The sequence below is a fragment of the Colletotrichum navitas genome (assembly GCF_030913465.1).
Source record: "Colletotrichum navitas strain CBS 125086 chromosome Unknown LY79scaffold_50, whole genome shotgun sequence".
Classification (NCBI taxonomy): domain Eukaryota; kingdom Fungi; phylum Ascomycota; class Sordariomycetes; order Glomerellales; family Glomerellaceae; genus Colletotrichum; species Colletotrichum navitas.
In genome coordinates, this window is record NW_026850596.1 from 422 (window position 1) to 19,985 (window position 19,564).

At 57.5% G+C, this 19,564-nt stretch overlaps 9 protein-coding genes across 9 annotated transcripts; 6 read left to right on the top strand and 3 right to left on the bottom strand.

Annotated features, from left to right (window-relative positions):
- Nucleotides 1-1,131: 1,131 nt before the first annotated feature.
- Nucleotides 1,132-2,259, top strand: LY79DRAFT_519833 (anamorsin family protein; the record flags this gene model as incomplete). Its single annotated transcript, XM_060555178.1, has 2 exons — nt 1,132-1,831; nt 1,952-2,259. The coding sequence occupies 2 exons, from the start codon at nt 1,132-1,134 to the stop codon at nt 2,257-2,259; spliced, it is 1,008 nt and encodes a 335-aa protein (XP_060411876.1).
- LY79DRAFT_560070 (uncharacterized protein) lies at nt 1,806-2,599 on the top strand. The gene is made up of 2 exons (XM_060558304.1): nt 1,806-1,831; nt 1,952-2,599. Exon 2 carries the CDS (start codon nt 2,256-2,258, stop codon nt 2,502-2,504), a length of 249 nt encoding a protein of 82 aa, XP_060411877.1. The 5' UTR covers nt 1,806-1,831; nt 1,952-2,255; the 3' UTR covers nt 2,505-2,599.
- A 318-nt stretch (nt 2,600-2,917) lies between these two features.
- On the bottom strand, nt 2,918-4,946 carry LY79DRAFT_581443 (serine carboxypeptidase; the record flags this gene model as incomplete). The annotated part of the gene is made up of 3 exons (XM_060560192.1): nt 2,918-4,282; nt 4,340-4,700; nt 4,804-4,946. The coding sequence occupies 3 exons, from the start codon at nt 4,944-4,946 to the stop codon at nt 2,918-2,920; spliced, it is 1,869 nt and encodes a 622-aa protein (XP_060411878.1).
- Nucleotides 4,947-6,951: 2,005 nt separating this feature from the next.
- On the top strand, nt 6,952-8,428 carry LY79DRAFT_288917 (SAM-dependent RNA methyltransferase). Its single transcript, XM_060552196.1, has 5 exons — nt 6,952-7,434; nt 7,508-7,525; nt 7,596-7,706; nt 7,763-7,881; nt 7,971-8,428. Exons 1-5 carry the CDS (start codon nt 7,122-7,124, stop codon nt 8,025-8,027), a joined length of 618 nt encoding a protein of 205 aa, XP_060411879.1. The 5' UTR covers nt 6,952-7,121; the 3' UTR covers nt 8,028-8,428.
- Nucleotides 8,429-11,180, top strand: LY79DRAFT_288918 (uncharacterized protein). Its single transcript, XM_060552197.1, has 2 exons — nt 8,429-9,233; nt 9,292-11,180. Exons 1-2 carry the CDS (start codon nt 8,830-8,832, stop codon nt 10,889-10,891), a joined length of 2,004 nt encoding a protein of 667 aa, XP_060411880.1. The 5' UTR covers nt 8,429-8,829; the 3' UTR covers nt 10,892-11,180.
- Nucleotides 11,181-11,408: 228 nt separating this feature from the next.
- LY79DRAFT_591852 (thioredoxin-like protein) lies at nt 11,409-12,068 on the top strand (the record flags this gene model as incomplete). Its single annotated transcript, XM_060561339.1, has 3 exons — nt 11,409-11,435; nt 11,523-11,799; nt 11,896-12,068. The coding sequence occupies 3 exons, from the start codon at nt 11,409-11,411 to the stop codon at nt 12,066-12,068; spliced, it is 477 nt and encodes a 158-aa protein (XP_060411881.1).
- A 528-nt stretch (nt 12,069-12,596) lies between these two features.
- On the bottom strand, nt 12,597-14,720 carry LY79DRAFT_591853 (gamma-glutamyltranspeptidase; the record flags this gene model as incomplete). Its single annotated transcript, XM_060561340.1, has 4 exons — nt 12,597-13,925; nt 14,020-14,369; nt 14,473-14,491; nt 14,556-14,720. 4 exons carry the CDS (start codon nt 14,718-14,720, stop codon nt 12,597-12,599), a joined length of 1,863 nt encoding a protein of 620 aa, XP_060411882.1.
- A 576-nt stretch (nt 14,721-15,296) lies between these two features.
- Nucleotides 15,297-16,086, bottom strand: LY79DRAFT_288999 (uncharacterized protein). The gene is made up of 2 exons (XM_060552198.1): nt 15,679-16,086; nt 15,297-15,618 (listed from the first exon to the last, which is right to left on the bottom strand). Exons 1-2 carry the CDS (start codon nt 16,004-16,006, stop codon nt 15,434-15,436), a joined length of 513 nt encoding a protein of 170 aa, XP_060411883.1. The 5' UTR covers nt 16,007-16,086; the 3' UTR covers nt 15,297-15,433.
- Nucleotides 16,087-18,099: 2,013 nt separating this feature from the next.
- On the top strand, nt 18,100-19,325 carry LY79DRAFT_560089 (uncharacterized protein). Its single transcript, XM_060558305.1, has one exon. The coding sequence runs from the start codon at nt 18,181-18,183 to the stop codon at nt 19,261-19,263; it is 1,083 nt and encodes a 360-aa protein (XP_060411884.1). The 5' UTR covers nt 18,100-18,180; the 3' UTR covers nt 19,264-19,325.
- Nucleotides 19,326-19,564: the final 239 nt, after the last annotated feature.

The following is a 19,564-nucleotide window of genomic DNA, read 5'->3' on the forward strand; positions in this document are numbered from 1 at the left end:
AAAGGGCCCTATAGATAGCTAATAGGCTAACTAAACCTTTTTAAGGATATACTAGATTAAGGCTAGTGTAGTATAACTAGGACAGTTATATAAGAGAAAAGTATAATTATTATAAGATAATAGGTAATTACCCTAAAGTCCTAGGTAGACCTAGTAGGTTAAAAGAATATTATTCCTAATATAGTTTAGTAAGCGTTTTACTTAGCAAGGCTAAATAAACGCAAGATTAAAAAGGTATTAACCCCCTAGTAAAAGGCTAGTAATAGCTAGGTCAAGAATTAGCTTCTGTAGAATACAGGACCTATGTTTTAATTATCACTTCTCTTCACTAGTGCTGTTATAATCTCTGTCTGTAATGCAGCGTCAGCATTCCCCTCCTCTCTTTCCCACTCTGAACCCTTGGCCACCGGCTTCTCACCCCTGGTCATCCCTCGTGCCTCGTTCAGGTCATGCTTGTGATTATGAAGCCGATTTGGGGAGGACGGCAGGGATGCCGCCGCTTTCGGACCCCCATCTGCGTAACGTAGGTAGTAGTAAGAGTAGGTGTGTGCCTTGCCTTTTTTCTGGGTGGTAAGTAAGAGATCTGATAAAGATACCGTAGAATCTTGCATCTCCGTCCCAAGTTCCGTCGCCTCCCCAAAGTCCTTCCCCTAATTCTTCCTCCAACGTTTTGCACGCGACGGAAATAACCGAAGGACCGTTACAACGATAACAACGAACTTGAATGGCTCCCTCGGCCCTCGGAATCACTCAAACTTAAACTGCCTAGGTACTTGCTTCAGGTACCTCCTACGCAATACAGTGTGTCGACTTTGCCAGATTACGGTGCGCACCCCGCCAACCCCTCATGGTTCCGGCGCTTATCAAGCACCGCCGTCCTACAGTACCGTCTCCCGCTACACAGTTAGTTTTTTATTTATTTCATTTGACTAATCCGCGAAGTTGCTCTTCGCCCTCTCTTCTCGCCCAGCAAAAAGATCGCAACTTCTTCCAACATTGTTAATCGATTACCTCTCCTTCATCTCTGGCGACCGTTTCCATCGTATGTCAACAGAAAACCCCGGTGACCCCCCGAAGCAAAACACCAAAGCAGAGTCCGATCCACGCTCGCAGCGAGTCACCATCTCCAAAATGGCGCCCGCCGTCGTAACCCTCGACACGACCCCCGACTTCGATCTCCCCCCTTCCTCGACCACGACTGCCCCGGTTGCCCCCGCAAAGCGTACCTTACTCCTCGCGCCCCCCTCCATAGCCTCCCACCCGCACAAGCTCCAGGCCGTCCTCGCCTCTCATGACCGTGCCACCACGGACCTGCAGATGCTCGACCGCCTCTTGGCCGGCCACATCTCCCTCCCCGCGTCCACATACGACCTCGTCCTCGTCCTCACGGACGCCGACGGCTCCCGCGTCGAGTCCACCCGCCTTCTCTCCGACCGCGCCGTGCTCTCGGCCGTCGCCGACGCCCTGAAGCCCTCCGCGGAGCTCAAGGCCCAGGATGGTGGCAACCTCGCCAATGACCCGGCCGTCGCACGCGAGGCCGTTCTCGCGGGCCTGGTGACCGCCACGGCCGGCGGCTTCACGAAGCCCGACTACGGCGAGGACCAGGTCGTCACTTTGAGCTTTGGGAAGAAGAAGTCGGCCCCGGCGTCTGACGGCTCTGTGCCGCTTGGCGGCAGCGGCAGACCCACCATCGCGCCCCCTGTCTCCGCGCCCCCTGCGGGCGTCGGCTTTGTCGACTTTAGCGACGACCTGGACATGGACGGCGACGACGACCTCATTGACGAGGACACCCTCCTCACGGATGCGGACCTCTCGCGCCCCCTCAACATCCGTAAGTACTCCCAATCCCTTCCCTTTTCCAAAACAAAGAGCGAAATGAGAGAGCTCAAAGACTTTCCCTCTCTCTTCCTCTCTCCGAGCCGGCACCCAGCTAACACGTCCGGGAAAACAGCCCCCGAATGCGCCCCCAAGGCCGGGAAGCGCCGCCGCGCTTGCAAGGACTGCACCTGCGGCCTCGCTGAGCGCATCGCCGCCGAGGACGCTGCCGCCCGCGCCTCCGCGGACAAGGCCCTCGCGGCCGTCAAGCTCGGCGCCGACGACCTTGCCGAGGTCGACTTCACCGTCCAGGGCAAGGTCGGCTCCTGCGGCAACTGCGCCCTCGGCGACGCCTTCCGCTGCGACGGCTGCCCATACATCGGCCTGCCGCCCTTCAAACCCGGCGAGGAGGTGCGCATCCTCACCAACGATATCCAACTATGAAGAAACGGGATTACTCTTCTTTTTTTGTTCTCTTTTTTTCTTTCTTCCATTCCCTCTTTGGACAGAAACCCGGGTACTGGCGTTCAATTGTCGTGGCGCGGGAGGAGCCTGGTATCACATACTACGATATACATATATCTATATCCGTCGGCACATGCATTTTGGCGGGATGGAGTGGGGGGGGAGACTTTGCGTGGCGGCAGAGCCAGCCAGCCGGCCAGCCAGCCACATGCGGTGAAGGATAAAAAGGCGCATAATGGGTGGTGTTTTTCACTTTGGGCGTAATGAGAGAGAATCAGAGAGACGACACACTTGCAACATGGAGAGAGTAGGAAGACGGGGGGGGGGGGGGGTTCATTGGCAATGGGCATGATTTTTGTTCTGTTTTGTTGCTGTAGATAGATGGGTGGACGCATCTTCAGACAAAGCCAAAAAAAAAACGAGGATGATTGTTTGCCCATTCGAGTGCGGGCACTTATTTCATTGATCTATACGTAATCAGACAACACAAAAACTCCGTCCCGTGATGGATTCCCGAGCGTCACCTGTGCCCCTCATTAAATAAAGATTTTCGCTAAACTCTCCAATGCAGGTTTTTATCAAGGAGCATCAATAGTTCAACCAAGTCAACCTATCCGCCGCAAACCGTCGGCTCCCTCTACCGCCCTGAGCGGCCGCCGTTCGACCTCGAGGGCTTCTCATCGTGAGGCTCGTCGTCGCTGTCCCCTCCGACACTGTAACGATCCTTGTCCATCTCTGCCGTCGGCGTCGTCACGTGCAGGTCGTCCAACTCGCTCTCGTCAAAATCGCCCGTCTCAACGTCACGGCCGGTTCGCCTGTCGCGGAAGCCCTCGAGGCCGCGGGTGGTACCGCGCTGGGCGATGGGGGGTGTGTTGCCCATGATACCCGAGTAGCCCCTGCGCTTGCGGCGCTCGCGCCAGACGTACCAGCCCCAGGCACTAGCAGCGATGATGACGATGACCAGTACGATCTCACCAGATCGGTAGTATGCCTTCCACTTAGCTTCGTCCAACTTCTTCTGCGTCTCCGCGTCGGCCGAGGTGCCGTTCTTGCCAATATCGCCGACCGACGTAGCGGGGCCTTGCTCGCCGTCGAGACGAGAGTCGGTGGGTGTTCCGCCAACGGAGCTGATATCCACCTTCATGAAGCGGTCGAGCATGTCGCGACTGCGGCGGGCGTAGTCGAAAGGGACCATGTGGGAGGAGTTGTAGAAGAGGATGTATGTGAGGTTGCGGGCCTCCTGCCAGAAACCGGCAGGCTGGCCCTCAACGGTCCAGTCGCGGCGCGGGGCCCAGTTACCGGGGGTGAGCTCGAACCCTTTACCGCCATTCCATTCCATGTCGCCAATCATCGCTTCGGTTCCCATGTAGTTGCATATGAGGTCTTCGGCGCCGGAGAAGAGGACGATCGGGACCTCCTTGAGGAGATCGGGCAAGTAGTCCCTGGAAGGAACAGATTTTGGGGCTCGGAAGGCGGATCCGACAGCTCCGTTGCATTCCGTCCAACCGGTGTTCTTCTGGGGTTTGATGTGCAGGGCATTGACGACCTCGCTCTTGCGGAGGTAGGGCGTCAGGTTGACCAAGTCTGGGGGCCAATTCATGCCGCAAGAGGGGTAGGTGTCGCGCAGGCGGATGTCATACATGTTGATGCACTCGCGCTCGCCCTTGGCGTTGACCTTGGCCGTCTGCTCAAGCAGCTTCTGCAGGACCAGTTCGCACTCGGGGAAGTCGACAGTGCTGGTGACAGCCAGCGCCGTGCGGCAAATACGCCACTGCTGCTCAAGCTGGAGCGCAACGGGCGAGCCCTTCTCGATGAGCTTCTTCTCGTAGGCGTACTTTAGGTAGGCATCGTATTGGTCTCTGGGGGAGATCCATGCGTTGCCCATGAGTAGACCCTTGAGCTGCCAGGGGGTTTTGACTCCGGGCTTCTTGTTCCTCTCAAGGATGTGTTTTGCGATGTAGGGGATGTGCTGACCGGCATATGATTCACCTGAGATGTAGAGCTATTTGGCTGTTAACATGGAGCTTGCATAAAGCATGGTTCCGGGTGTTTGACTTACGTCGTCGTGCTCGTACTCGGGGAACATGGCGAACCACTTTTCGAGAAACTGAACAAACTGATCGGCCATCTCGGTGAGCTCGTGCAGGTAGCTGTTGGTGTCGACAAAGCTGAAGCCGGTGCCGACGGGGTTGTCGACGAAGAGCAGGTTGGCGAACTCGTTCCAGGAGCCGTTGTTGTACTCGAGATGGTCCGGGTCCTTGACTCGGTAGGGGCCGATCTCCATCAAGGCGCCGTCCTCGGAGCTGCAGCCGGGGCCGCCATTAAGCCAGATGACGGTGCGCTGCTTGTTGGCGATGTGCTGGTTCTGGAAATGCCAGAAAAACATGTTTCCGTTGTGATCGGGAGTGACTTCGACGTGTCTGGGATGAAATGCGCGTCAGCGGGATGATTTGAAAGGTTGCGATGCGAGCTTCCCCACAGGGGTTCAACGGGGATGCGGCAGCAGCATCGGTGGTCACTCACCCAGCGTGCATCTTGATGAAGGGCTCCTTGGGTGCGCCGGGCAACTCGTGGACAAAGTAATCGGCGGCACTCTGAGCCGCCACGGCTGGAGCCCACGATGCCAGCGCAAATAGCAGCGCCGGCACCGTCGATAGGATAGCCATGACGGGGGAAGTGTTGGCCTCCCCGAGGCTACCTTTGAAGAATTAGATGGGAGTTAGTTGGGGGCGTAGTCCAACTTGGGTTTGCATTAACGTCTCTCTCTCTCTCTCTCTCGGGGAAGCGTTGAAGGGGGAGAGGAAAGAAACAAGCAACGGCAGCGGAAGAGATGCTGCTGTTGAATAGACGGTGATGTCGGAAGGAAGGGAGGGCGGAGGATTGGGAGGGAGGAGGAAGATTGTGAAGCGAAGGGGAGGAAGGGGGAAAAAAGATGCGACGCGAGAGGTCCGTTATGATTGTCCCGTCCATCCATCCGGATCTGAAATGTGTACACGTACTCTACTAAGTAGGTAGGTAAATACTGTGCTTTCCCCTTGTCTCATGCCTCGCAGGCAGCACTAGTGTATGTACTAAGGTACATTCCGTAGTCAGCCCCCAGTCTTTCTCGCTCGCCCTCCCACACCCCGGCTTCCCACCGCCCGCCACACTCCCAGCAACTGGCACCCAGCACCCAGCACCACGTATCGACAGTAGGTATCTCTTCCCGATACCCACCCTTGCTCCGCCCACTAAAATAGGTTGGGGTGGGCGAGTGCGTTGCTGTGTAGCACGGACTGGACTGGACTGAGAAGGATTGGGAGTGGTTCTCCAGTGCCTACGGAACATCTACCTCCCTTTCCTCTTATCGACCAGCGGATGATAGCGCAGCCGAGAGGTGCGGTGTGCCGCATGAGCGAAGACCCAGCTGTGGCGGTCTCCAAACAGGGGTTGGGCCTCCATTGTAAAGCTTTGAGGTCCCCGGCTGTTGGTGACAGTCCCGACGGCTGGCGCCCGTAGATACGACGCTGATGCACGGCAGCCGCTACAACGTGGTGGGCGCTGAATGAAGCGCGCTCTCATTACATGCTGTTTGCGTAGTAGATTGTATGTATGTACATAGTATATACTTTACTTACTGATCGAGTTGTATAAGCCAGGTACCTACCTAGGTAGGTACGACAGTACGGTTGTACAGATACCTAGTCTAGGTAGGAAGGTAGGCCGTGTACACTACGCACCAAGTACATGGTAAGCGCTCGACTGTGAATCCATTACTAACAAACCAAAACGATGGATAGGTAGGCCAGTATGAATACATGCGTACGAACGAAAGAGACGCGAAGCTGACAACAGCCGGCCATCTGTGCGTTCCCGAAACCCTTGTAAGGTCAAGGTCGTCCCGTTGGCTTGGCGTTGTCGATCGAACCTCTTCTCCTCCTATATTTCTTTCCCCGACAACTGTAAGACCGGGAGCAGGACGGAATAAGATGTCCAGGAGCGTCAGGTCAGCGACGCGAGTAGTGTACCCCCCTATTTTGACAGAAATATGCAGAAGAACACGCCCGAATCCCATACAGATCGCCGTCCCAGGGTGACCGAGTCTGAGGGGCGCATACCGCTTACATAACTTCCTTTTCCCCGTCTCCCTACCTACTTACAGGTACCTACCTACCTACACTACCTACCTACGCAGTACTCCGTACTGTAGGCGCCTATTGGCAGGCCCCCAAGTCAATCTTTTAGCTATGTAAAACCTGAGACAGCAACAGACCCTGCCCAAGCATTTTCATTGCTTCTTCTTTCAGTCCCCATACCAAGACGCATGTTCATCTCACACAGACAACCGTGACATTGACAGAAAAGCACATCATCAACGGCGCAACTGAGGATGATGATACCGTCACCATAGTATCCACAACAAGCCCCAGCCGTTGGTTGCCAAGTAAATGGTGAAAGCCAATTCTGCGGAACTTGCGGCGAGACAGGTCCCCAGCATTGGCTGATCTGGCCACCCACCTAGGTAGGTAGGTACCTCTGTCTCTCTACCTTGGGTAGGCTGGCAGGTCTAGCTAGGTATTGATTAGTGGGTAGCGATTAAGCATTGCCAAAGTGCCCGCGATGGCTTGAAAGCCACAAGTGGAGAGAGTCGAGCGACAAGCGCTTCCCGATCCGATTTCTCGCATCCGTCAGTGGCTTCCCAAACAAGCGTTTGACCACAGCTCTCAGCCCGTCCTCGCAATAGACTAGACCAACCCCATCGGCTCAAAACGCATTACGCGGCCTCCCTTTCCATACCATTTCCAGCCTTGGCCCAGTCGCACCTTTGACGTCCACCGGAACGGTTCCGAAATAGCACAATAATGCCAGGCAAGACGTACATTGTCGAACATCTCGACCCCGAGCTTGGCCCCTGGTCGGAACTCGAGTACATCGCCATCGCCAAAGAAACCCACGCCGCCGGCGGCACCTTCCTGCTGTCCTCCCTGCCCTCCGGTTTCGTCGCCCCGGACAAGTTGAAGCAGATCCCGGCCTTCGAGGCCGAGGCCCGGGGTGTCGAGGAGCTTTACGCCCAGGACAAGTCCCGAGTGTGCCTGCTCGACCCCGCCGCCGCCAGCGACCTGAGCCCCGACGACGGTGAAAAATTTGACGCCTTTCTTTTCGGCGGCATTCTGGGTATGAGTTTTCATGCCGAAATCTGACTTCTTCGACGGCTCCCGATTTCCGCTAACCTCCTCCTCCTCACCAGGCGATGACCCCCCTCGTGGTATTTTTCCTCAGTTCTAACCCCCCCGCGCAAGTGTGAACCGTCTCTTCTGACACCCTCCCTTCTACAGACCGCACCTCCGAGTTGAGGAAAAAGGGCTTCGAAGGGAGACGCCTGGGCCCGACTCAGATGACCACTGACACGGCCGTCCGTGTCACGAGAATCGTCGTCGAGGAGAAGAGTATGTTTCGGCCACCTCTGTCACCTTCCCGTGGCTGCATCACTAACGGACAGCAGCGCCCTTGGATAAGATCCCCTACGTTACCTACCCTGAGCTAAAGTTCAGTGACCATGAGAGCACCGAGATGCCTTTCAAGTATGTCACGGACAAGAATGGGCAGCCAATCATGCCTGAGGTGAGATCCCAGCGTCTTTTTTTTTTCTTTTTTTTTTTTTCACTCCCATGAAAAATACCGAGTAAGGTAATGCTAATTACCGTCTCCAGGGTATGGTTGACCTCATCAGAAAGGATGCCGATAAGGCAATTGATGATCTCTTCTAATTTGATACCAACCCCAATTGAACATGAAACGTTTTTATAAGCTCACACGGCCGATGCACGACTTCATGAAAATTCCGTGACGTTGCGTCCATCTTGCAAATTTGGAGAAAAAACAAAGGATAAAAATTATTTAAAAAAAAACCCCTCGCCACCAGTTGAATAACATTTGCGTCGGAACCGCGTTGCATCGTCAGAACAACCCTAGATCTCGCCATATAGAAGACGAGAGCGATAGAGGGTACTGAAATGATAGGAGACGGATAGCTCTCGGTCCATTTCGAACCTCAATGCCGCGCAGGTTTGATGCCGGTCATTGTTGACCCCGCACCGGAGATCGGCCATCGCTTGACGGAGGGAGGGATGTGAGGCTTTAATACTGTGGTTGGCCCGCCCCTCGTATCTTGCTGACCATCCATCCGCTCTCCAAACGGTTATCAACTTATCGTCCAGAGACGACCTGAAAGCAATACAGTTTCCTCTCTGGTCGCTGGTACCTGTCTGCCGCCGCCTATTCGTCCTGCTCGGAGGATCTGTCCCGCGCCATCCTTATCAACTCGACTTTCCTCTCTCGGCCTCACATCCCACCGACCTCGAGTTTAATCCCTGCTCCTCGTAGCTCTCATTCCCGCTCCGACAACCCGAGATCCCCTCATGTCTCGAGGTTACTCTCAATCCTTGGCTCTCCGTGACCTTTTGCCAAGATATGCCCGTTGATGTCCACCTCGCCAGCATCAAGTTTCAGTGATATCATCTGCTTGAAATAAAACAAAAAAGTAAAAAATAAAAAGGAGAGAAAAAGAAAATGTCCAACCCCCAGATCGTATTCCGCCAAACAACCTTCACGGCCCCGTCTCTGCTCCTCTCCCGCCGCCGTACCATTTCCCGCACCACCGTCCATGCCCAGCTCGACCAGCTCCGCGCCAACGGCCAGTACGACTGCTTCAAGCTCGGATGGCACCCCATCTACGACGACAAGTCGCGCTGGCCCGCGCCCCTGCATCTGTTCTGGGACAGCGATGTCGCCAAGTGGATCGAGGGCGCCTGCTACTTTCTGGCCGACGAGTACGACGTGGAAGTCGATGCTGCCGTGCGTGAGCTGGTTGAGATGATTCGGGGCGCGCAGCACGACGATGGCTATCTCAACGTCCACTTCTCTGTCGTCGAGCCGGGGAAGCGATGGACTAATATCCGTGACATGCATGAGATGTTGGTCCCGGCCCGAATGTGACACGCGCGGAGCAGTGCGTAGCTCACGTCTTTACAGGTATAATGCCGGGCATCTCATCGAAGCGGCCCTCGCGCACTCGCAGTACTACAGAACCGACCGCCTGATGGAGCCGATCGAGAAGTACATTGCCCACATCCGCCGACGCTTCGGCCCGGGGGACGGCCAGCTGCGGGCGTACCCGGGACACCCCGAGATCGAGCTCGCCCTCCTGAGGTTCTACTCGGTGACGGGACTCCGGGACGCATACGACCTCGCCCGCTTCTTCCTCGAAGAGCGCGGGAGCCCCGCGGGCAAGGAAGGCAAGCACTTCTACGACTGGGAGGCGGAACAGCGCGACGAGCCGCGGTGGAAGCGGCCCAACTCCTGGCCGATGGACAGGTCCTACTGGTACTGCCAGGCCCACGCGCCCATCCTCCAGCAGCCCTCCGTGGAAGGCCACGCCGTCCGCGCAATGTACCTCCTCACCGCCGCCGCCGACCTGCTCAACCTCTCCCAGACGAGCGCGCCGTCGGCGGAACTCCGACCCCTGGCCGCCGCCGCCGACTGGCTCGCCGCCCTGCGCCGCCTTTGGTCCAACATGGTCGACAAGAAGATGTACCTCACCGGCGGCGTCGGCGCCGTGGCGCAGTGGGAGGGTTTCGGCATCGACTACTTCCTCCCTCAGGGCGCCGACGAGGGCGGCGGCTACGCCGAGACGTGCGCCTCGGTGGGCGTCATGATGCTCGCCGAGCGGCTGTTGCACGCGGACCCGGTGCTGGACGGGCGGTACGCCGACGTCATGGAGCTGTGCCTGTACAACAACGTCATGACGGCCATGAGCCTCGACGGCAAGGCCTTCACGTACGAGAACCAGCTCGCGAGCTGCGCGGCCGCGCCGAGCGAGAGGGAGGACTGGTTCTGGTGCGCGTGCTGCCCGCCGAACGTGACCCGGCTGTTTGGGAGCCTGGGCGGGTACCTGTGGGACTACGGAAGCGGGGAGGGGACGGCGTGGGTGAACGTCCACCTGTACACGAGCGCCGAGGTCAGGTTCCCCGCGGGGGAGGCCGAGGTGACGCTTTCGCAAAAGTCGAACTGGCCGTGGGAGGGCCGCGTCTCGTTCCGGCTCGGGGGCGCCCAAGGCCTCGAGATCAAGATCCGGCTCCGCATCCCGGCCTGGGCCGAGGGCGGGTTCACCCTCACGCCCGCGCCGCCTCCCGGGGCGTCCGCGCTGGAGAGGGGGTACCTCCACCTGAGCCCGGCGTACACGGCCGCCAACGCCGCCTTCACGCTCGACGTCGGTGGCTTCGCGCCGCGGTACGTCGCGCCTCACCCGTACACGAACCAGCGCACGCTGAGCCTCGCGCGGGGCCCGGTCGTGTACTGCGTCGAGGACGCCGACCACCCCTGGGAGAAGAACCACTTCAAGGACATGGCGCTGAAGAGAAGGGGGGAGGTCGAAGAGGAGTGGCGGGTCGACCCGGAAAGCGGGGAGGGATATTTCGCACTGAAGACGGTCGGGTGGGAGAGGTCGCCGGAGGCACTGGAGAAGGGCGAGGAGGGCATCAGGAGGGAGCTTGTCTTTGTGCCGTTCTATTTCAGGGCGAACAGGGGCGGCAAGGGGCAGATGAGAGTTGGGCTTAGGGATGACGGACGATGAGGCTCGGATAAGTCTAGACCGCGCTGCACATATGTATCTGGTTTCCTGGCTTTTACGGTAATGAGCTGTAAACAAGGTATGGACTTGTTTTGATTTTGGATCAGGTTCCTGGCTTTAATGCCTTAACAATACGGGAGGCCCAGTGAAAGCGGCCGGGGAGGGCAGGTCTGCAGGCCTTGCGTAAAGCCAGCCAGTCCTCGGCTTCGCTCAATCATGAGGTTTTCATTCATGTTTCCAGGAACTTGGAAGTCGATTCCAATATATTCTAAAAGTGCTCCAAAGGTCCAAGGTACAAGAGAGATGACATATGCTGTGCACTGATTGGCGCCGAGGGGTGTCCACATGGAGCTGGAGGTGTCGGTGAGATCGGTAACGACATGGTCCAAGCTTCCTCACCGAGCTCACCTCATTACATCACCCAATCAATCTGCCATCCGAACAATTTCGTATTTATCATCAACTGCCCTTTCTACGTTGACCAAACCCCCCTTGGACGCACCACAACACACAGCCCAACATGCTCTCAAGGACATTCCTCCGCTCCGTATGCCTGAAATCTCCGAACCCGCTCCCCCCTCCTTCCCCTTTCTCCCCTTTCTCGAGCGGCAATCGCTAACCCGGAAGCGCGCAGAACTTCGCACGGCAGGCCGCCCGCCCGGCCGCCCGGCCGATCGCCTTCCGGGCCCCCCTTCCTTTCCTGACCCAGCACCGCCTCCTCTCCGACGAGACGCGCAAGGCGATCGAGAGCGCCGTCGGCTCCGCCCCCGTCGTCCTCTTCATGAAGGGCACCCCCGAGACACCCCAGTGCGGCTTCTCCCGCGCCACGATCCAGATCCTCGGCCTGCAGGGCGTCGACCCCTCCAAGTTCGCCGCCTTCAACGTCCTGGCCGACCCCGAGCTGCGTCAAGGTAATGCTGCCCGTGGCCCCCCCTCCCCCCTTTGACCGTGAAATATTTGGTGCAAGAGTGTGGCACGGGGGGGAAAAAAGCTGACAAGGGTAACAGGTATCAAGGAATTCTCCGACTGGCCCACCATCCCCCAGCTCTACGTCGACAAGGAGTTCGTCGGCGGCTGCGACATCCTCGTGTCCATGCACCAGAACGGCGAGCTGGCGAAGCTGCTCGAGGAGAAGAAGGTCCTCGCCGAGGCCGAGCCCGAGGCCGAGAAGAAGGAGTGAGTAGGACGGGGAGGATGGAAGCTTGCTGTGTGCGATGCGCTAGAAGGCGCTTGTTTCTATACAACTGTATCATACCAAACGGGGGGGTGAGACGGCCACGCGCGGAACGTGCCCGCGGCCAATGGAGTAATATTCATCGGCGAAGCCCACAATCTCGAATCATCTCAAAGCTTCACTGCCCCGTCCATCGTTGGGATGAAACGTCCGGATCGTTGGAGCTGCTACTACTGATGAAGCCATCACGACGCAACGCCACGCCCAGAAAGAGAAAAAAGATGTCCATCAGGTGTTTAGGGGCATTTTGGATTCCAGACACCCGAGCCAAGGAGCCAAAAGATATGTACGGCCCTAGTTCTCGGATGGAGAGGTTTCCCTACTCAAGCCTGCTATCGTCACAAATAGGATTCGAGTCCGGAGGTTGGAGGTACTTCCGGGGGTTTTTTTTTTTTTTGTACATGGGATTCGCTCTTAATAGACCGCATTACTAGAAACCCCCAAACCAACCAACCAATCAGTGACCTGCAACCACTACAGCGCCGGGTACGCGGCGCCGTCGCCGCGCGGGTCGCTACCCGCCGACCACACGCCGGTCCCCTCGACCGGGTCGACGCTATACCTGATGATCTGGCCGCGGCCGAAGACGGACCTCGCGGACCCCGTGACGACCTCGACCTTGTGGCCCAGGCTGCGCAGGCCCTCGACCGTCTCCTCGGGCATGCCCTCCTCGACGCTGACGGTCCAGTCGAAGTCGGCGTCCCTGTCGGGCAGGCCGGCGACGACGCACACGCGCGGCGCGTCGAGCGCCTGCTGCGGCGTGAGGCCGGCGACCAGCTGGCCAAGGAGCACCTGGACGTGGCCCTGGGGCTGCATGAAGCCGCCCATGACGCCAAAGGCGCTGTGCAGCGAGCCGTCGGACGGGTTCGTCACCATGGCCGGGATGATGGTGTGGTAGGGCCGCTTCCCGGGCTCCAGTCGGTTGGGGTGGTCGGCGTCGAGGCTGAAGTTGGCGCCGCGGTTCTGCAGCGTGAAGCCGCAGCCGCGCGGGATGATGCAGGTGCCGAACCCGCCGTAGTTGCTGTTGATGAAGGACGCCGCGTTGCCGTGCTCGTCCGAGACGGTGAAGTAGACGGTGTCGCTGCTCCGCAGCGCCGGCGAGGCGTGCTTGGGCGGCTCGCCGACGTGCAGCGTCTTCATGGCCCGGTTCGGGTCGAAGAGCTTGGCGCGGGCGGCCGAGTACTCGCGCGAGATGAGGGCGGCCGACGGCACGGGGACGACGTTGGGGTCCGTCACGTACCAGCTCGCGTCGGTGAAGCCGAGGCGGAGGGCCTCGATGATGGCGTGGAGGTAGGGCGCCGTGTTGTGGTCCGCCGGGGACCAGGCGGCGACGGCGCCCGACGCCTGGAGCTCCTGGATGATGCCGAGGGCCATGAGCGCGACGATGCCCTGGCCGTTGGGGGGGTGTTCCCAGACCTCGACAGCGCCGTCGTCGCCGCTGCTGCCGCCGCCGCCGGTCTCGGCGCCGTGGCCGTTGGCCTGGCTCTTGAGGGAGGGCTTGAACTTGAGCGAGATGGGATCGACGGGCTCGCTGCCCTTCTCGAGGTGATACGCCAGGTCGTCGAGCTCGAGGCGGCCGCCCAGGTCCTTGACGACCTTGACGAGCTCCTCGGCGACGCGGCCCGTGTAGAAGCCCTTCTTGCCGTCCTTGGCGAGGGCGCGGAAGGTCTGCGCCAGGGTGGGGTTCTTCATGATCTCGCCGGGGTTGGGCGCCCTGACGCCGTCCGCCGCCTTGGGGTCCTTCTTGAGCATTTCCGAGAAGTTGGGAGACGCCTCTCGGATCTGGCTCTCGGCCGCGTTCCACTGCTTTCGCCGTCAGTATTTCTTGACCCCCGCTTGCTCTTCCGCGCCGGGACGGAAGAACGATGGAAACAGGGGCAAGGGGGATGAGACGTACGGTGTGGCTCGTCAGCTCGGAGACGGGGAAGCCCTTCTCGCCGAGCTCGATGGCCGGGGCGAGGACCTGTTCTACCGAGACCTTGCCGCTGCCGAAGCGCTCGATGGTGTCGATCCAGCCGGCGGCGGCGCCGGGGACGGTGACGGCGTGAACGCTCTTCATGGGGATCTTGCCCGAGGCGCCGTCGGCGATGCCGAGGTCCTTGCGGACTGCCTCAAGGGTGGCCCTCTTGGCGGAGCGGCCGGAGCCGTTCATGGCTGAGACCTTGCCGGTGGCAGCGTCGTAGAAGAGGATGAACATGTCGCCGCCGATGCCGGTTGAGCAGGGCTCCGTTATGTTCAGGCCGGCGGCTAGGCGATTTTGGGCGTGTTAGCCATACCATACCGTGCATACCTCCCACTACTACTACTACTACTACTACCTATGCTCGTCCCCCGGGAGGAGTGAACTCACCGACTGCGACGGCGGCGTCCTATTCGGAACCCCCAGTCAGTTACTGTGGATGGTGCATCGACACGAGATAGGGTTTGACTTACAGCGGCATTGCCACCGGCGCGAAGCACCTCGATACCGCATTTCGCGGCCAGGGGCTGTGTGCAGGAAACGATTCCCTTGGTGCTGTGAACGACGCTCCGCCGGCTCGCGTACCTCGCGAATTCGCCCGCCTGCGCCGAGTTGAGGGACTCTGTAGTGAGGGGCATGATGAATCTCGTCCTGGTGCGGGGTTGTTGACCAAGATGATGACGACAAGGAGACGGGGAGCGGTAGGGGGGGAAGGAGTTGTAGAGAGCGAGCAATGTGTACGGTTAACACTGTGCACCTGTGCGATTAGACGAACGGGTCGCAACTCGAGATACGGACGAGTCGAATGTCAAATCTGCGGGGATTCGCTGGATTCTTTAAGATAAAAAAGAAGGTGGGCGTCGTTCGAGTTCAACGGGCGGCGAAGCCGCAGCGAGCTCGGAGGCGAACTGCCGATAACCTACTCCCTAGTGTCCGGAGCTTATAGCCGACGAGGCACCGCAGGTGGTGGGATGCCGACAGTCGGGGGGGGGGGACCACCAGGGGAGCATCGGATTCGGCTGGGATGAAGATAAACCATGGAAGCGTCTGCACGTAATTTTTGCCTGGGTTTCCTCGCCGGGCGTTGCCAGGAAAGGCAGGTCGATAAACGAGTGAGTGTGTGTTGCGTGTGTGCTGCGCACCAGCAAACGCAGCCCGGGGAATAAAGTGTGGCGCGTTCATCTCACAAGCACCCAAGACAGACTTGCAGCGGGCCGAAACAATTCTTCAGCTATTCCACGTTCTTTTTTAGCCCACCCAGCTCTGCAACCGGGCGGTTGGCCGCGGGTAAAGCGCCCGAAACCCGGGACTTGTTTCACTCTGTTCCCAGCCTCCAAAACATCTCCAAGGCTCAGGTTCGAGGATTTGATAAAGAGGTGACGCCCACGGCCACGTATGCAAAGGCAGGAAGGTAAGGTTTTCTGTGAATTGCAACTCCTCCCATGAACCAGCCCCTCTCACACTCACTGACTTGGTCCATCGTCTCATGTCTTGATTCGTCTTTGTCATGTCCAGACATGCCGGTCAAGTAAGTGACTTTAGTTAGTCAGCCACCAACCTTCCAACCGAGGAAAAGAAAAGAAACAAAAAGCATGCACCAAACCAACGGCTCATCCCGTCCGTCCCGGACTTCTTTAACTGGAAAGCTGTTCGCACACGTATTCCGGGTCCGAAAAAGGAACAAGGAAAAGCAGACAAAGCAGAAAAAACAAAAACGAGTTGGATGAAGTCTAAATAGCCTGGTGTGCTTGGACCCTGGCCCAGTTCTGCGGCGTCCACGTGTTCCCCCCCTCCTCTGTCTTTCCAGAAGGAAGTCAAAATAGGTAGAAGCTTTCTCCAGAGGCAACAAGGATGCGGGCCGCGGGAAAAGCTTGGCGATGCCCCTGCTAGACCTGAGTCGTACGTCCGATGAGGCGCGTTTCATGCCTTCTCTTTCTTTTTTGGGCTTGGTGCCACGCTTGTCGTCTTTTGTTCATGCCGCCTGCTTATGCCCTCTGCAAACGTTTGCTCGGATGATTGTCAACGTGGGATGCTGCCGCGAGATCGGAAGAGTTGGAAGCAAAGCGCTACGGGCCTGCGATTGGATCAACGGGGCGGAAGCCGGTAGCGAGGATCATGACGCGCAGTGTGCATGCAACGCCGACGATCGGTACACCATAAACCCCCAAGATAACTCCCCCCCTTTCCCCGTAAGAAGGGAACTGTATTTTTGCATTGCCGTACTACCTGATTCGATCTTGCGAAGGATCCGCCTTGGCGAGGAGCCCGCCTGAGCGACAGACTACATCCATGGACGTCAACTTGAGACGACGTCATCCCTAAACCCCCGTGAAACTCAACATGAGAACGCAACGCAGCTAGCTGTTCGGGCTTTTGCTCTCGCCCGGCCCCTGTCACACATTGAACCGGAACCCGTGCGCCGCCGCCATCGTGTACCCCGAGTGGACGCCCGGCACCACGAGCATCATCGGGACGTACCGCGTCGCCGACCCGGGGATGAAGGCCGCCATGGCCACGCAGAGGACGTACAACGGGCACGTCAGGAGGGGAGCAGGGGAACCACAGTACATATGTTTACTCTTAAAGTTGGAAAATCCTACATAGGAAGTAGTAATAGTAGTAATAGTTATAGTTATATATGATATGATACGGATTATGGCCAACCATAAGGGCCTATGGCCTTGTATTGTGTGTGTTTAGAGCTTCTGCCAATGGTGACTTTCACTTTAGCGGCCGGCCGGCCTGCTTATCTACCAGCGAACAACACCTCCCCCCTTTACGCAACTTCAAACAGTCAATGGGCACTTTTGGTCACGTGGATTTCAAACCTCCATATGGCTCTTCAGCAAGTTGGAATCCGAAAGTAAGGGTGTATTATTGCACTTTGGGTATCAAAAAGACTTTTCCCCTCCCACACCTTGATAGCCTAGATGAACTTGCCTTTGGGCACTCCGCCGTTGCAGAAGAAACGCCGCAATTGACCCATTTCGCCGCCGCCGCCATCCTCCGAGTCAGCTTGAAGTCCCCGGGTTTCACGCGCCGCCGACCTCCGCGTCGCCCCGGTCCGGCCAGACCGATCACTGCCGCCGTCAGCGAATGTCCCAAGCATGCTACATACAACAGAGCATCGCAGCTCAGACCACCTAACTCTGGCCGCCCCATGGGTCATTTTTGGCCTTGATGGCCGCCGCTGTGGCGCCCATGACGTCGGCATAAAATGATATGGATGAGATGGAAGGAGGGAAGAAGAGACCAAACCCAACTTCAGCCGCCTTTTGCATACCTGCCCACGGCCAGCAAGGTTGCTGGCGAGTGAAGCTATATCCGGTACCGTCTGTAACTCAAGGCGCAAAGTTCTTGAAGACCTTGGTGGTGGCAGAGTTCAGAGTCATCGTGCGGCTTGCAACTATCGCAGCCTTGGTGGTGGGTTCAACAATACCGTCATCACTAGTACGCCAGTCACACCCTCGTCGCTCAGTGTGGCTCGCCCACAAACCCGCGCGACCTTAGTCAACAGCCATCGTTGCCGGTACGTCAAGCCGCGGCATAGCAGCGACTCTCCAAGTTTGCCGCCAACGTTCCGGCAACCAAAGGTCGTTCGCGTATGCATCCAGGCCATGGTTGAAGTGAAGTCAGATTCGGCAGTTGCTGTACGTTATCGGGTATTCTATACCGTATTGAGACATTGAGATCTGGGACAGGTCAGAGGTGTGCTGTATTGGGTTTTACGTACCGTGATATCACCGGTGTATCGGGTAAACAGTAGACCATTTATGGGGATTTAGAGCCACTATATCCATCAGTATCTCTGGGTAGGTTAATAGTTGTAATAGTCAGTTCTGAGGTGAAATGGGAGATAGGTGGAGGTGTGTCTCCGTTTGGTTGTCGCCCATGGAGTATTCGTAAATGGCGAGCTAGCCAGGTACCGCTTCACCAGCCATGTTACCTATCCAGGTATCCCTGATGACTACCTAGGTCACTACCGACGTATCAGCACACCATTTAACACCTGTCCTCACGGTATCGAGGCTCTTCTTCTCTGCACCGGGCGACAATCACACTTCCGTGATCCTACGACAATTACACCTCCACGATCCTATGTGCGGGAGTACAGCTAAACGACATTTGGTCTCGCTCTGGAGGCGTGCTGCGAGGCTTGTCCCCTGGCAGAGGTCGACCCTCAGGCTGCCGCCAGAGATCATGCTCATGGTTATCAGCTACCTGCCACCCGAAGCAGTCCTGTCGCTTGCCCTCACCTGTCGGTCGCTCTACTGTTCTTATTTTCCCGAGTCGCCAATTCTCAACGCCCGCTCGAAAGCCGCACTTCTCACACTACTCGAAAGGGACGTCCCGAAGCTTCTGTATTGTTCCGAGTGTGCCATCCTCCACCCATGGCGGCGGGTAGTACACGTGCTGCTTTCTGGCGTCAGAAGCGGTAATTTATGCAAGACAAGAGGCTTTAACCCACCCTCACAACTTGGAACGCCACCGTACCTCCATGCCCGGTTAATCATGAACCGTCATCTATATGGGAACGCCCACGGCTTCCCCGTGGGAATATTTGACAAGGATGCAACCAATCTCTTTGCAGGATGTTTACCTGTAGACTGCAGGTCCACTTGGCAAGCACGCATCATTGACGACGAGCTTTTCCTATACATACACGAGACAGCATACCCTCCGGAAGGTGATATGTTCAAACTTGAACAATGGCTCATCAACGACAACAGAGGACGTATATGCAAACACGGGATCGTGTGGAATCTCCCTCGTTCCACCTCCCGGTCAAACGTGGAACCTGGTGCCGAGCTGGAGCTCTACGACGGACGCCGCAACCCTCACCCCCTGCCCGCGTTCCTGGCCAATATGCGGCGCAATACAACCCTATCGTGCCCGCTATGCCCAACAGACGCCGAAATCACGACCAAGTGGCATGGCGGACGCAAAAAGTGGTCCGTCGAGATGAAGACTTGGAGGCAATTCGGAAAATGCCGCTCTCCCTCCGATCCAATGTGGCTAAGTTTGACATTCACAGACCACACGGCACCTCCTTGGGACCGTCAGGAAGAGGGATATCCGCCGGGGGCAATCAGATACAAATGGAACAAATCAGACAAGGGGCTGGCGGTGTCCAGACAAAACAAGGAGCCGCAGGTCATGACTGACTGGGTGCTTCTTTAATCCTGCTACGGATGGCAGATATGGACTTCGTCGGACTTAGATGAATATATTGCTAGGATCTAGCAACCCACTTCTTCTCATCATCCCAGTATTCCATCATCCCATCATCCCACATCTTCTTCTCTTCCCGACCTCAAATGTTCCATTCTTTCCATCTTGCCTTGTGGATACGTGACGGATTGTTGAGAGGCCTTTGGAGACGTAGACCAGAACCGCCGCTTCACTCGGTAACCCATCCCGCAAGCTTGGGTATGTGCCCGGTCGTGTCCTTCTTGTTTTCGTAGTTATCCGTTGCAAGATC

Excerpts from the sequence above, each read along its gene's own strand:
- LY79DRAFT_288999 (XM_060552198.1), bottom strand. The coding sequence starts at position 16,006 with ATGAAACGCGCCTCATCGGACGTACGACTCAGGTCTAGCAGGGGCATC. Across the intron at positions 15,619-15,678 it reads GGATGAGCCGTTGGTTTGGT|TCACTTACTTGACCGGCATG; the intron begins GCATGCTTTTTG and ends GACTAACTAAAG.
- LY79DRAFT_288918 (XM_060552197.1), top strand. The coding sequence starts at position 8,830 with ATGTCCAACCCCCAGATCGTATTCCGCCAAACAACCTTCACGGCCCCG. Across the intron at positions 9,234-9,291 it reads ATCCGTGACATGCATGAGAT|GTATAATGCCGGGCATCTCA; the intron begins GTTGGTCCCGGC and ends ACGTCTTTACAG.
- LY79DRAFT_560070 (XM_060558304.1), top strand. The coding sequence starts at position 2,256 with ATGAAGAAACGGGATTACTCTTCTTTTTTTGTTCTCTTTTTTTCTTTC.
- LY79DRAFT_288917 (XM_060552196.1), top strand. The coding sequence starts at position 7,122 with ATGCCAGGCAAGACGTACATTGTCGAACATCTCGACCCCGAGCTTGGC. Across the intron at positions 7,707-7,762 it reads AATCGTCGTCGAGGAGAAGA|CGCCCTTGGATAAGATCCCC; the intron begins GTATGTTTCGGC and ends AACGGACAGCAG. Across the intron at positions 7,882-7,970 it reads GGCAGCCAATCATGCCTGAG|GGTATGGTTGACCTCATCAG; the intron begins GTGAGATCCCAG and ends TACCGTCTCCAG.
- LY79DRAFT_560089 (XM_060558305.1), top strand. The coding sequence starts at position 18,181 with ATGTGCGGGAGTACAGCTAAACGACATTTGGTCTCGCTCTGGAGGCGT.